The 13,823-nt window shown below is 39.9% G+C and overlaps 1 protein-coding gene across 9 annotated transcripts in view; it reads left to right on the top strand.

Annotated features, from left to right (window-relative positions):
- The window catches only part of ABLIM1 (actin binding LIM protein 1), a 210,759-nt gene that overhangs the window by 99,910 nt on the left and 97,026 nt on the right, over positions 1-13,823 (top strand). For all 9 annotated transcript variants that reach the window (XM_068400205.1, XM_068400198.1, XM_068400199.1 and 6 more), the window contains exon 3: positions 11,656-11,839. In XM_068400205.1, the coding sequence (XP_068256306.1) occupies positions 11,656-11,839 (184 nt within the window). The remainder of the gene's footprint in view (positions 1-11,655; positions 11,840-13,823) is intronic.

Here is a 13,823-nt window from a genome sequence, read left to right as displayed (position 1 = left end):
AAGTAAGGATTTTTTTCCTCTTAGTCTAATGGATTTTTAATTTGACATGACTGAGACTCTGCAGGAGGTGGAGTTAGCCCCCCTCAGCTCATACACTATGTTGTTAGCGAGAGGAAACAACTCCTGATACTGGGACCAGAATGCATCAGACAATCAAGCCACCTGTAGATGTAGCTTTCTACTTTCTGTATACTAAAATTTCCTTTGAGGCTTCAACTCATACATCTACAGTGTGAAAGACTTGAACAAGCGCATACTTCTCTGACAGCTGTCATACCTGCTGAAAATGCCCACAGGCTTAGTCTGATTGTCTAGTCAAGTTGTGGAAAAAATCCATTTCCTCAAAGCTGTCACGCTAGTTGTATAGCACCAGGGTTTCAGTGTGAACTTGTTAACCTGTTCTTATTTTGCTCTGTATATTTTTGGTTGCCATCCATGCTTTCAACTTTGTGTTTACATCATACTGTTAAGTGTATTTGATATTATTGTAATCCTGCTTCCCTAGGTTATGTCAGAGACGCATAGGCACTCCGTGATTGCTTGGCATGCGTGTCAGTGGTGGCTGCTGCACTGAAGGAACACGGTGACTTAAGCCTCCATGCTGCATCAGCCAGCTCGTGTGTCATGTTATGTGATCAGTCGACTTCCCCTGTAGTTCAGTGCTGTGTCCATCTCTGGGATCTTTCTAAGAACAGAGTAACTGCTTCCTGACAAAGATGACAAGTAAAACCTCCACCGATTGACATGTTCCTGTACCTCCATGATAAGGTGCAGCTAGCTATTGCTCCCTGCCTGTTGAGAACCAAGCGTATACAGCTGGTTTGTCCTATCTGCCTGGCAAGGCTGGCTGGTTCTATTTGTGGCTCCAGATAAGAGCTGATGAAAAACCAAAGAGCTGAAAATGGTGTTGCCTGTCCCCTGGAAGGTGAGCGCTGCTGGCCTCCCGATAGGCAAAGAATCCCCGGCAGTCAGCAGCTGACTTAGAGCTGGAGTTAACAGGGGAATAATGGACAGGGGAGGGATAAGAAACGTTTAGGAGTGCAGCTCCAGAAGCTCTATTCAGAGTAGTTGTCTTTGGCTGTTTCATAACAAAGTCACTTACCTTGCTAGGGAATTACACTGTTGTGTGTTACAAGTGCAAGTTTAATTGGATTCTGCATTATTTCCCGATTGTAATAAATAAGTTTTCATTTGTGTTTTACCAGGAATACACTACTCTTACCATACCAAATTGTTAATGGTTACCAGGCAATGGAAGCAGCAGGCTGAGAGGAGGGAGGGTTAGATGAGGAGTTTGGAGGGAGAACAGACTGAGCTGGAGACCTCATTGTTTTACTTTTTTGGCTTTAATAAGCATTAACAAGAATGAATTAGTAGCTTATAAAGACGTAAAAGTTTTTCTTGTAAGCATCTATGTACATGAATAACTTTTCTGGAAAAACTAAGGCTATTCACTGCAATGTCTGTTCCATATGTAAATGTGTGTGGGAGCAGGCCCTAAATTACAATGTGCGTGAGCAGAGATTTTAATATCTCAATTTATATTGTGATCTGATACAAAGGATAATTTTCTGTCATTGTCAGTTGATTACAGTTCATTTTACCCTATTGCATGTACTAGGAGAGGAAACTTTGAGGCTAGCAAAATTGCTATAATAAGACTTTATTATTAAGCCTGTGATTCATCTTCTGGGTTAGAGGGAAATGCTGGTTTCAATACAGTGAATTGCTTAACAGAACAAGCTTTTTAAGCTTTCATAGTAACAGTGTAAAAGTTTACGTAGCTTAATTTTGGTACATGTAGATATAGGTTGTGGTGACTTAACAAGGTAATGTAGTATTTGTGGTAGGAGTATTTCAAATAGTAGACAGTGTCCCTATTCTTGATATCAAATATAAGTTGGAAAACATAGTTAGCTTCCATATGGTAGCTTAAAGTAAAAAAAAAATAATCTCATAAATAAGCAATCCTGCCATGAGAATATTGGTGGTGTCCTAAAGTTTTCTAGTCCTCACTATGTGGCATAAATGTCTGTAATTTGATTAGGCTGTGCCAGGTGGAAATGTTTCACTGTGTATGGATGTTTTACATGCTATAGCGATATCAGATATCAAAAGCAATTACCAGCTAATATTCTTGCTAGTTATAAGGCAAAGCCAGGTCTTGGTATACAGGAAGCATTGCACAAACCCGGAGTATCCCACACAGAAGAAACTCTTAGCTTCTGTTAAATGTTGTTACAAATTAGCGTAAAGCAGTTTCTTAGTTATGGAACAAATGTGCTAACTTTCCTCTTTTGAGTTAGATGTCTTTCAAGCTTGTTTAGGAAAGCCCACATCAATACGTACTGCCAGAATCCTTTGTGGTATGTTTAGGTTCCAGGCAGAGGTCTGTTTCTTTTATGTGATGACTTTTGCAAGGCTGCATCATCTGTAACTCAATGAGCTTGACGGGGAAGGGGGAGGGCTCCTAAGTTTAGATTTTGCGATGCTCTGTAATCTTTGACTTTGAACTGTATCTTCCTCCCTTGAAGGACTGGGAAGAAGTTAGGGTCATGTAAGCAGACACTGTATCAACAGGCTGGAATGTGTTTTAAATCATTAGTTCTTTGACCTTTGATCTGTCATCAGATTCCTTCAGTGGCGGCAGGAGGAGGCTGCAAACAGGCTGCTGGGTAGTTAGTGCTATTAATAGTTCAGTGTCAGTAGATGGAAAGTTTAAATATGAGGACATTCTTGTAGTAGATATCCAGTGCACTGTTAAAAGATTTCTGCATTTCCACAAATACTTCTGAAACAGAGACTGATCTGTGGGTAAGGTAGTGTAACTGGTGGATAGAATGTGCTCCTTCCTGAGCATCGGGAAATTATACGAGGTCCCTTGAAGCTCTGAATCACTGAGCCAAAGAGCTGCCTTTATATAAAAGCTCTCCAGGCTTATAATTCTCTTTCAATGCACCATGGTTCTGCTTGCCAGCTTGTGAACTCCCCTTTTCAGCTTGGTTATTGAAACAGCCTTTAACGTTATTAAGTCTTTTGATTTTTCTCAAGAATGTTTGTATTTTCACTTTTTTTCCTAAGCCTGAGTGTCTCGGCTTTCATTTAAAGAAAAGACCATTTCTAGTCATTAAAGTATAAAACATTGGAAAATATGAACCTGAAATGCTCTAACAGCAGAATACAAATAAAAAGGACAGAAATGTTACAATATCATGGTTTGGATGGTCAGGACTTTGGGTATCTGACTCATGATCTTGAAGGATTACAGCTCTGCATCCTTTATCCATGGTAAAAAGTCCCACGTAAGGGAATGAGGAACAGTAAGTTGAGATTTTAAGGGTAAAAATGAAAGAGAAGTACTTGTTGCTGAAGAGATTAGTACACAAATCAAGTGAAAAAGCAAAAAGGGGGCATGCTGTTACCTGTGTGCACAGGGAGACCTCATGAGGGACAGTGAGAACATGTTTAAGGGCAGCAAATCAGGTTTGAATGGTTTAGAAAATCCAGGGAGCAATGGGATTCTGCTGTTCCTGGGAAGCTAACGGAGGTTAAAATTTCTCCCACGACAGGAAATGGGTTTCAAATGTGTATTCAGGTGGCTTGATATGAAAGCAAGCCTCAGCTGCAGCTGTGAGAGTAAGTGCTATTTCTATATTTGCATATGTTAGCTGCTGTGTCTTGAAGCCTGTTCTTTTTCTTGCAGTGATTCCTATTGGTATTTCACTTCAGGTTCAGGTAAGGGCCTGGGAAGTTTGCTGTAAGATAGGCTGGTTTCCTGCAAAACGACCCTAACCCTCCCGTAACCCATAAGCAGCTCTATCTCATTAGCGGCAGTAGCCTTTGGGATGGCAGTGGGCTGTTTCAGGAGTGCAGCAGATTTTAAACTACATCCAACCCCTTAGCAGTGAAAGCCACCAGTCATCCTCAGTACTTGTGGAAAACAGTCTCCGTAAGAATTCCCGAGGATCCCTTGCTCCCCAGTGAAGAGGCACCATGGGTGAGGTGACTGGGGCTTTGACAGTAGGGCTCCAACTATACCAACGATTCTGCCTCACGCTATTCTCACGTCGTCTGACTCTTTCTTGCCCTTCTGCCTGTTTTCAATAGCAAGGTACTATTTTATTTGGGTCTCTTTTTCCAAATAATTTTTTCCATTTTCATATAAAGCACTGAATTGTTAATTTTTGCTTTAGATGTTGACAGGAAAAAAATCCCAGGCAGTTTCATCCCATTCTAAAGTGGATCCTTGTTTTGCTTTTGGGGTTTTAATGCTATTAATGGCAATTGGTTGACAATGATCTTAGTTTAGCCTGAGGTCTCTTTCAGTGACCAAACATTTGACAGGAAATGAAATTAATTGCACTGCTTGGCTGATGTTGATGAATGCTGACAGATGCCATGTCAGATTTTCATAAGCTACTGGATCCCTTTGAAAGTAGAGGGCCAGCAGGATGCTTTACAGGTGCTTGATGACTGGGACAGAGCATCCTTATGAGAATATGGAAAGTTGCTTGGGTTTGTTGTCAATGTATCCTTCATTTGCCTGGATTGTTTCATGAGTCTATGGATGAGGTAGATTTGGTTTTGTTCTATTCTTAATCCTTGGTTTGCTTATTTATAATATTTTTGGAGAGATCTCTCATCTAGATAGTTACAGCCAAGCTATCCCAGGCTAAACCTTGACATTTTTCCACCAATTAAATTTCCTTCAAGGTTCATTTCCCACAGACCCGTAAATGACTTTGATCTCTACCTAGTGCTTAGTTTAATGTGAAAGGTGTTTTAAATGGTTGAATGATTCTTGCCATCGTTTCCATCCTGGTGCACAAAACATTGATATTTCAGTTGGGAAGCTGTCACTTTGCTACATTATATATGGCTGTTGTTTGCTTCCTCGGGTACTAGCTGAGTTCAGGTACTAGCTGTTGTTGTTTGCTTGAGCTCAGGTACTAGCTGTTGTCGGTTAGATTGCTAGAAAGACTGAAATCTATGCATGTCAGATGCAGACAGGAAAGTTTCCCCTGTGCAATAGTTGTATCTCCAGTGTTAAGGACAAAACGGAAGAAAGCTGACCTTGTAGGACTAAAGGCAGTACCATGGTGTGGATTGGGAAGTTGATTAAGTTAAAACTCTGAGCTCATCTGAAACTCAGTCATCACTAGCGGTTTCAGCTGAGCGAATGCTTGCCTTAAATGCTTAGGGTTTTCACTCAGGTCACCCACTGAGAATTACTTGTGTCATAATGACAGTGGCACTCAGTAGCCATGCAGGCAGGATATTCAAAATGGAGGGTCAAAGTTTTTCAAGGGAAGAGGAGAAGGGCCTGGCTGGAGGCTAGAGGATGCTTCTCATGGTGATCCTAGAGCAATTTAGGGGAAGAGAGGAGAAATGCACTCTCGTCTTTTGTTCAGGAGGTATTTTAGCTGCTAAACCTTTCTTCCAGCTGGTGACTAGATAACAAAGCAGATTTTAACATCACCTGTATTTGTTCCATGTATATAAAACTATTTTGACTTCCCAGGGTTGTTTCTAAAGTCAATCTGTTGAAATAGGAAGAGATTCCAGAAGCACTGGGAATGCTGGACACAGTTCCAAATAGCTTGGATCAAAATGCATCGCTCATCAGTGTACAGCAAAAAAAAATCTCCAGTGACAGGAGTGTGACAAACAGTTATCAGGATCTCTGTTACAGCTTTTGCAAAAAGCTGTACACAATTTCTTAATGGTGCCTTGTAGACTTTATGCAATGGTAGTGCTGCAGCACGGCTTCTGAGATTTACTGTTCTCATGGGGTCTTCTGATGATACTTGGATGTACATTCATTCCTTAAATGACTTAAGGAACTGGAGGTTATGCCATCAAGAAAAGCGTCGATAAGAGGAATAAAACAAAGGCAGAGAAAGACTTAGTTCATTTGAAATGTGGAAACTTTAAACTTTAATAAGAGCGTGAACCTTGCTTTCATCAATACAGGATTTGTTAAGCTCTTTCTTAGGCAAAAAAAAAGAAACAGATTTTTCCTGTGTATTTGTTTAGATGGAGATGATAAACTGAAACATTGCCAAATTCCTTTCTACCTTCAAACAAAAAATCCATTATGTCCCAAGAAATAAACACTGTATGAATATTTGCCCACTTCAGAACAGCACCATTATTCTATGAACCTTAGAAATACAAGAAAGAAATGAAACCTCAACAGGAAATTGAATTTGCACCTTATTTAATGCATGGTGACAAAGCAGATCATTAGATTTAATGAATAGCATTCACTTCTGCAAACTGAGAGCCCATGCTCAGAAAGCCTGCTTGTGTGGTTTTGTTTCTTCAGTGCTGAAACAATTTTTACTTAACATCAACATGGAGTTATTTTACTAAGGGCCTGGTTTTTCAGCTCTCACAGACAATAGCCCTATGGAAATCCTACATAATGCTCAGTAGGATCAAATCCTACTTCCATTCACTTTGAAAAGATCTGATCTCTTTATTTTCATCATGTCCGTTAAAGCTTGGAAGCGACTCAGCTTAAGAAGCATCCGAGTCCCTTGGAGATCACAGGCAACTGGATTGCTCTTGAGCAGCTACATTTTATCATAATAGCCCAGGCTTACATGCACAGACCCTGTAGCTTTTGGAGCTGACAGCAGCGCTGATCATATCTCCAATCTTTTTGTGCTCCAAGGATGCAAAATAGTAGCTCCAGAGAGTAGTTCAAGAGAGAAAAAGCTTATAGGTCTGTGTTTTCCATCCATTGTGAGGCAGGACTGTATTCCAGCTTATTACACTCACAAGAGAGGCAGGATCATCAGTTTAGAATAGGAAATCCTTTCATATAAAGACTCTGAGAAAAAAGCTGAGTTCCTCCAGGAGCTGTTGAAGATAATGGTTTTCTTTTTTTATTTAAAGAAAAATGCTGGTTTTTTGGCCTTTATGCTTGTGGTACCTCAGGGAACAGAAATGCTCCCCAGTGTCTCCTGTTTCAGAAGGGAGGTTCTGATCATGTAAAGCAGAACTTCTATCGTATTGAGCAGGAAGGGTCTTGAGGAAATGTTACTCTCCTGTAGAACTGTTTCCATGTGATGGATGTTTACAGAATACCTCTCACTTTTTGCCTTCTCAAGCATGATTTGTGCATCACTATTGGCTCCACTAGCTAATTCTTTTGAAGTTGTTTTTCCCATCAGCATAGAAAAAAACCCAGAAGAACATAATTTGATGTTTCCTATTAACTGTCAATGTTTTGGTATTCATTTTTCTTTGTGAAGAAATACATGATATTTGTATCACAGCAATTGCCTAGGTCACACTATTGGGATTTATTGTACATATGTAGTGATCACAACTGGTTTCCCTTCATTGCTTCTGCTGTTTGTGGCATGAATGATGCTGGGCAGATGGTCTTTCATAAAAACAAACACAATTGGTCCATCTTTTCTGTGGTATTTCTACAGTGGTCATAAATATGTATCTGAAGGCAATATGTTGAAGCTTGAGGGGGATTTGTTGTCAGAACCGTGACTACTGCACAGTTGGGAAAAAAAAGCTGTTTAAATCCCTTCCTTGTTTGTACACCACATTGTACACCAAGTGTGGATACATTCGTGTTCATCCTTTCTGATTTGATCTCTAACTCAAAGTGAAAGCAGCCTGCTGGAACAGCATTTTTCCAACTATGGATGTTAACAGTCTGGATGACCCTGGTTTTGCCCATGTAGCTTAAAGCTGTGATTAGTGATGGGAACACATGTGCTAAATTGTCTGCAAAAATCCGTCGTAATGTGGGGTTGCCAGGACTTGTCTCTAATTCTTGCAGATTGGTGTGTGCTTCCTGCTGTGAGTACGCCAAAGATGAGGAATCTGCTGGTGGTTCACATCATAAGCAGTTCTGCTTGGGCCTGAATTCATGACTTGCCAGTATGAGAGAATTTAACTCATTCTGAGTTTTATTGACAAAAAGAATAAGACAAGGGCAATAGAGGGAGCTTCTTTTTAATAATAGTAATTACTGTCTTTAAAAGACTTGCCAAATAATTTTATCCCCCATCTTCACTAGGCTTGAATCCCTGTGGCCACTCAAAAGGGACAGAGGTTAATAACTGTGAGTGTATGAACCCTTTCATTCAAAGTTTGTAGTGTTTTTGCAAGCAATGATCTGCCACAGGCCTCTGTATGATATGTTGAAGCTGGATTTTCAGAAGCAGCTAGAACAGAGGTTGCATTGAAAGTTAATTTTGATCATCCTAACTTATTAGACCTATTGCCTAGGCAGGTAAAGAGAACCGTAACAACTAAATGAGTTTTTCAAAAGGTGACTCACTGATAGAATTGAGGACCACAGTAAAGAGCCAGAGAGCTCATGTGTGCAGCTTCTGAGGCAGATCCAGCAGGTGAGTGCCTTCAGCTTGAAGCTGAAATACATATAGACTTGGATGTTGAAGCTACAAGCTAAATTGCAAACTAAAGGAAGAAAAAATTTCACATAGACACATGAATGCTCCACAGCTCTTTATGAAATTTAGCAGCTTCTGAAGCATCTAATATTGACCAGTCCATGACAATACTCCAGTTCATACACTGTAACCACAGGAGCTAACAGTCTATATACCGAAGTAATCCCTAACAGCTTGTAAGCATTAGAGTAGAATTCTCAGTTACTGCATGATTTAATTGTAAGGATCCACCAAAGGTAACGTAGAAAAGCAAACCTGTTGTAAGTAGGCTTAGGTTTCGCCTCTGGACCTCCAGTGGAAAATGCCTAGATGATCCCCAACTCAGGAAAAGTCTAAGGTAAAGGCGTGGTGTGGTGTAGAGGTCACTGTTTTCTGCCTAATGGTTACATGATATTGTACTGTTAGTTTGAAAATAATATTTTAAACAAAATGGAGATCAATAGGGAAAAAATGAAGAGTGAAAGGGGTTTTATTTCTGGAGGTGTACATGAAAACCAGCCTAGAGCATTTTGCAGCATTATAATAGAGCCTTAATAGTAATTCTCTGTAATTCTAAGTCACTGATAATTGAGTTTTAGCTGCTTGTGGATTTAATGCCACCATGAAATGTAATTTGTTTGCACATGAAATATTAACACTCTTCTATGCAGAAACGTGAAACCGGAAGAATGCTAGCACTGGTATTGCTTCAATTCTGAGTTGCATTTTAGTACATTCTGTCTATTGTTATTCTACTAATTATTGTTACCGTAACACTCATTAGACCTTTGAGGCTTGGCAACAGGCAAACACAGAGAATTTGCAGTCCCTGCCCCAAACATCTTGTGATTTTAATTTTCAAGGCAGGTAGCTAATAGCATATTAGCCCATTATAATGGGGGAGAGAATGAATGTTGTGCATAACATTGTGTTTGGAATTTGTGGCAGAGAGATGACTTGAACCCACTTCCCATGATAATCTTTCTGTATTTCATATTTTAATTTTTCAGGGGCCATGTAACTGTGGGGACCTAGAATGCCGCTTATTTATTTTCCCTTAATAATCAGAATTTCTGATATTTGATATTTCTGATATTTGATCTGAATGTACTTGAATGTTATGAAGAGGGATGAGATGGGATTGCTTGCAGAGTGAGTTAAGTTAGCATCCTAGACCACTGTGAAGAGTAGTTTCTCTTGCTGAATTACACAGATACAGCAGCACACAGAGGAGCAGTAGGAGTGGCTGAAACCAAAATGTCTGGGAGCGGTTATATATATATTTGTTTAAGAATTCATCTAGCAGCTCCTGTTTATGCTTTCTCACTGAGGTGAATAAAGAGGACAATACAGCAAGCAGCGAAAGCAAAAAGCAGCCACTAGCGAGCACTAGACTCTAATTTACAGTAAGTCAGGCAAGCCCCGTGGCAAGCACAGGAGCCTGCCAATTAACAGCTAAAAAGCAATAACAGTTATAAATTCGATCTAGCACAATGCAATCAAATCTGTCGTCATGTCCAAGAAGGACATGGACCTGTTGGAGCTAGTCCAGAGGAGGCCACGAAGATGATCAGAGGGCTGGAGCACCTCTGCTATGGAGACAGGCTGAGAGAGTTGGGGCTGTTCAGCCTGGAGAAGAGGAGGCTCCGGGGAGACTTCTTAGCAGCCTTCCAGTACCTGAAGGGGCTACAGGAAAGCAGAAGAGGGACTTTTTACAAGGGCATGGAGTGATAGGACGAAGAGGAATGGTTTTAAACTGAAAGAGGGGAGATTTAGATGAGATATGAGGAAGAAATTCTTTGCTGTGAGGGTGGTGAGACACTAGCCCAGGTTGTCCAGAGAAGCTGTGGCTGCCCCCTCCCTGGCAGTGTTCAAGGCCAGGTCAGATGGGGCTTGGAGCAACCTGTGCTAGTTGAAGGTGTTCCTGCCTGTGGCAGGGGGGTTGGAACTAGATGATCTTTAAGGTCCCTTCCAACCCAAACCATTCTGTGATTCTGTGTGTGACTTTTAAAAGCTCACATGAAGTTAGTAGCATTTTTGGTGCTACTGTGGGACGTTAGGTAGGTTCAAGTCCTTTGTTCAACCCAAGCTAAAGCAGAAGTGTAAAATTCAGTCTCCCATCTCCCATGGCTGTTCTGGGATGGATTGCTTTCTGTCTCCTGTGTTGACAAGTTTGTGTTTTGGTTTGGGTGAATAAGCATTTAACAGTGAAAAAATGCCAAGTCACAGAAATCCTTGACTGGTCTTCACTCTTTTACTGATATAACTATTTTTCCCAATAAAGTCGTACATGGCCGCAAGTCTATATGCAAATATTATGGTGGTTTGTCGTAATCCATGAAGTACAGGGAGTATACTATGTGAAAGACTAACAGAAGACCAGTGTAGATTAGGCACTCAAAAGTAATAGTAGTTCTTGGGACATTAATTTGTTCAGAATACAGGTGGGGAATACTCTTTATTCCTATTTGCTTTATTCAGTATCCAATATACTGTTGTACAGTTTGGCTGAGTATATCATGAAGTGTATATAGTGGAGATGTGGCTAGATTTTTAATGCTTGATTGTCTCTTCACTGCAGCTTTCTCCCAGTATTTATGTCTAAATTAATACTGTAAAATCAACCTGAGCATTTTAAAGATCATACTTTTAAAAGCAAAACAAGAAGTATTTATGCAGCAATGGTGAAGCAGCTCAGTGTTATCTGGGGACTAAAGGAGTTAATCTAAACCATACAACATTTCTAAAATATTCATTGTTTCAAAAAGACGCAGCATCTTGAAAGCTTCTTAAAATAAAGCACATGCTTGCAGGAAAAATGTGTGCTAGTGTATAAAATAGTAAAATCTGTCCTATTTATGGAATCGTATCTTTTCTTCTGCTCACCTCCAGTCCCAGAAGTAAAAGCAAGTTTGCATTGGTACAGATAACTCGGATAACATGATTAACTGGATGATTGGAGGTGACTGAGGTCTTGGTGAGGACCAAGCACATGAAAGTTATATGTAGATTCCTCCAAGGAAAGTATTACAAGCTCTCTTGTAGCCAGAGAATACCAACCATCTCCTGCGATGTCAAGGCATGTAGTGACAGGAGGAGAAAGCAAAAATCTGATAGAAGGGAGCAAGACCACCAGGGTCATCTCATTTGTCAGCAGCATAGACTGTTGCTGACAACCTTAGTAGGTATATTTTTCCAATCTATCTGTGTTGTGTTTTTTTTCTTCCAGTGTGTGGCTGTGACTTGGCGCAAGGAGGCTTTTTCATTAAGAACGGGGAATATCTTTGCACCTTGGATTACCAGCGCATGTATGGTACCCGCTGCAACGGTTGTGGGGAGTTCGTGGAAGGCGAAGTAGTGACAGCTCTGGGAAAAACTTACCATCCAAGCTGCTTTGCCTGTACTGTTTGCAAGTAAGTAATCCTTTTCAACTAATATGGTGTGAACCCAGCGCAAGGAAAACAGGGACAAACGTATCACCATGAGACACAAGTCTCAAGATATATTTCTCTTAGGGAAGCATTTGGTTGGAAAAGATCTGCTGCAAGTCTGACTTTGAGTGTCTTCAAAATACCACTCATTTATTTGAGGGACACAGCTTCTCTGTTAAATATAGATCCCTGTTCTCAGAAAGTTACTCTCACATATCAAAGAATTAAATATCGGAATTACATGTTGAGATAATGGACATGGGTTGAGTTGGGCTTTACAGCCTAAACTCAACCCAAAGTCCCTATGCATAGTGTTCTCTATTAGCTGGCTCTAGGCACTGAGGCTGTGCTAGAATTTAGGCTGTCTTAGCACGTACCTGATTGCTATGGTTATCAGTATACTATTTTGGATACACTAGGGGAAATAAAGCTGCTGTAGGTTTTTATAGTAGTGGTACATTTTTATAGTAGTAGAAATAATCTTCTAGACATAAAGTGAAAGTAAAGTGATATGGTGCCATCATGATTCTACAGAAAGCCGACTGTGTTATGTGTATACTTATTAACATTATTAAACAGTAAATAGTAATATTACTATTCATATAATGTTTAATAATATTAGTATTTATTTATTTAGCTGGAATTAAAATGGTTGAAAGATTGTTCATTTCTGCAGTTCTGAGCCCTGCAAGTAAAATGGAACTTCTCTTAAATAACTTTCAGTGTAATACCTGAGGGACACATAAGGAGCATCAGATAGAGATGTAGGTAGATTTCATAGAGAGGGAGGAGCGAAAAGACAGGGCCTGATCCTTTGTAGTCTTGGAGGGAAATAGGACAGTGGAGTTCTCCAGAAGTCAGAATCTGGCAGCAGTCAAATTGTCTGAAACTTAATGCAGGAAGATGACATGAACAAGAAGGGCATGAATCTATATTCTGAGATAGTACCTTGTTGGAGATCCCATCATATGTGTCTGGGTATTAGTGTGGCAGACTTGCCAGGTGCTACCCTAATCTTTCATAGCTACCTCTGATGAGTAGTTTAAGTACTTTGTCCTATAGCCTGGTACATTTTTCAAGACCTTTTCTATTTGAAATATTTTGATCATTTTTCCATTTGTTCTTAAATAATGTGTGAATTTACTTCATGTTGGTAATCATATGATGTGTATGTTTCAGATTTATTTCCCAAGGACAGTGTGAAAGTAGATGATATAGTATGAAACATGATATCAATTTTCTGTACGTTGATTTGCATCAGTTTTTTTATGTTGAATGAACAAAGGATGGTTAATTGGAATAGATTCATGAAATGCAGTGTTGCTCCTGATTTATTTATGGCCCACTTAGGAATGGCAATAGAAGGGCAATTAGAACAATACGTTAATAATTTTGTTTTGTGGAAACAAGCAGGTGTTCATTTGTTAAGCACAGTTTTGGAGTGAGGTGTGGTGTAGGAGGGTCTGTACGCAGCAGCTAAAGCTACTTCCTAAAGATGTAGCTTACTAAATCTTCTCATTTTAATGACATGCTCATACAAAATGTTGTTCATGCTCTGTTTTATACACCAAATAAGAGTTAACAGCAATGACAACTTCTGCCTGACACGCATTCTTAACATCTGTTGGGTTCAGCAAATAATCTCAAACTTCCATAGCGCATTCAGCCTTTACCTTTCTCCTAACACCATCTGCACAGGTAGCAATTACAGTGGTGGTTCTGTAATGTAGATACCTATTTTAAAGGTCTCAGAAAATCAAGGTGGATAACATTTCATTTTTTTGCAAACTGCTGCATGCCCTGCAATATAGTTGTATATTTCATTGCAGAATACAGATGAAATTAGTGTATTTATGAGTGACTAGCTCCACAGTCCTTCACTACCCTCAAGACCAATTCCAGTTCTTCCTTTGAGTTCTAATCTGTACAATTTGCTACCCACAACATCACGCTGAGTCCATCATAA

The sequence above is a fragment of the Nyctibius grandis genome, chromosome 4 (assembly GCF_013368605.1).
Source record: "Nyctibius grandis isolate bNycGra1 chromosome 4, bNycGra1.pri, whole genome shotgun sequence".
Taxonomy (NCBI): domain Eukaryota; kingdom Metazoa; phylum Chordata; class Aves; order Nyctibiiformes; family Nyctibiidae; genus Nyctibius; species Nyctibius grandis.
This window is presented reverse-complemented; position numbering and strand designations above follow the sequence as displayed.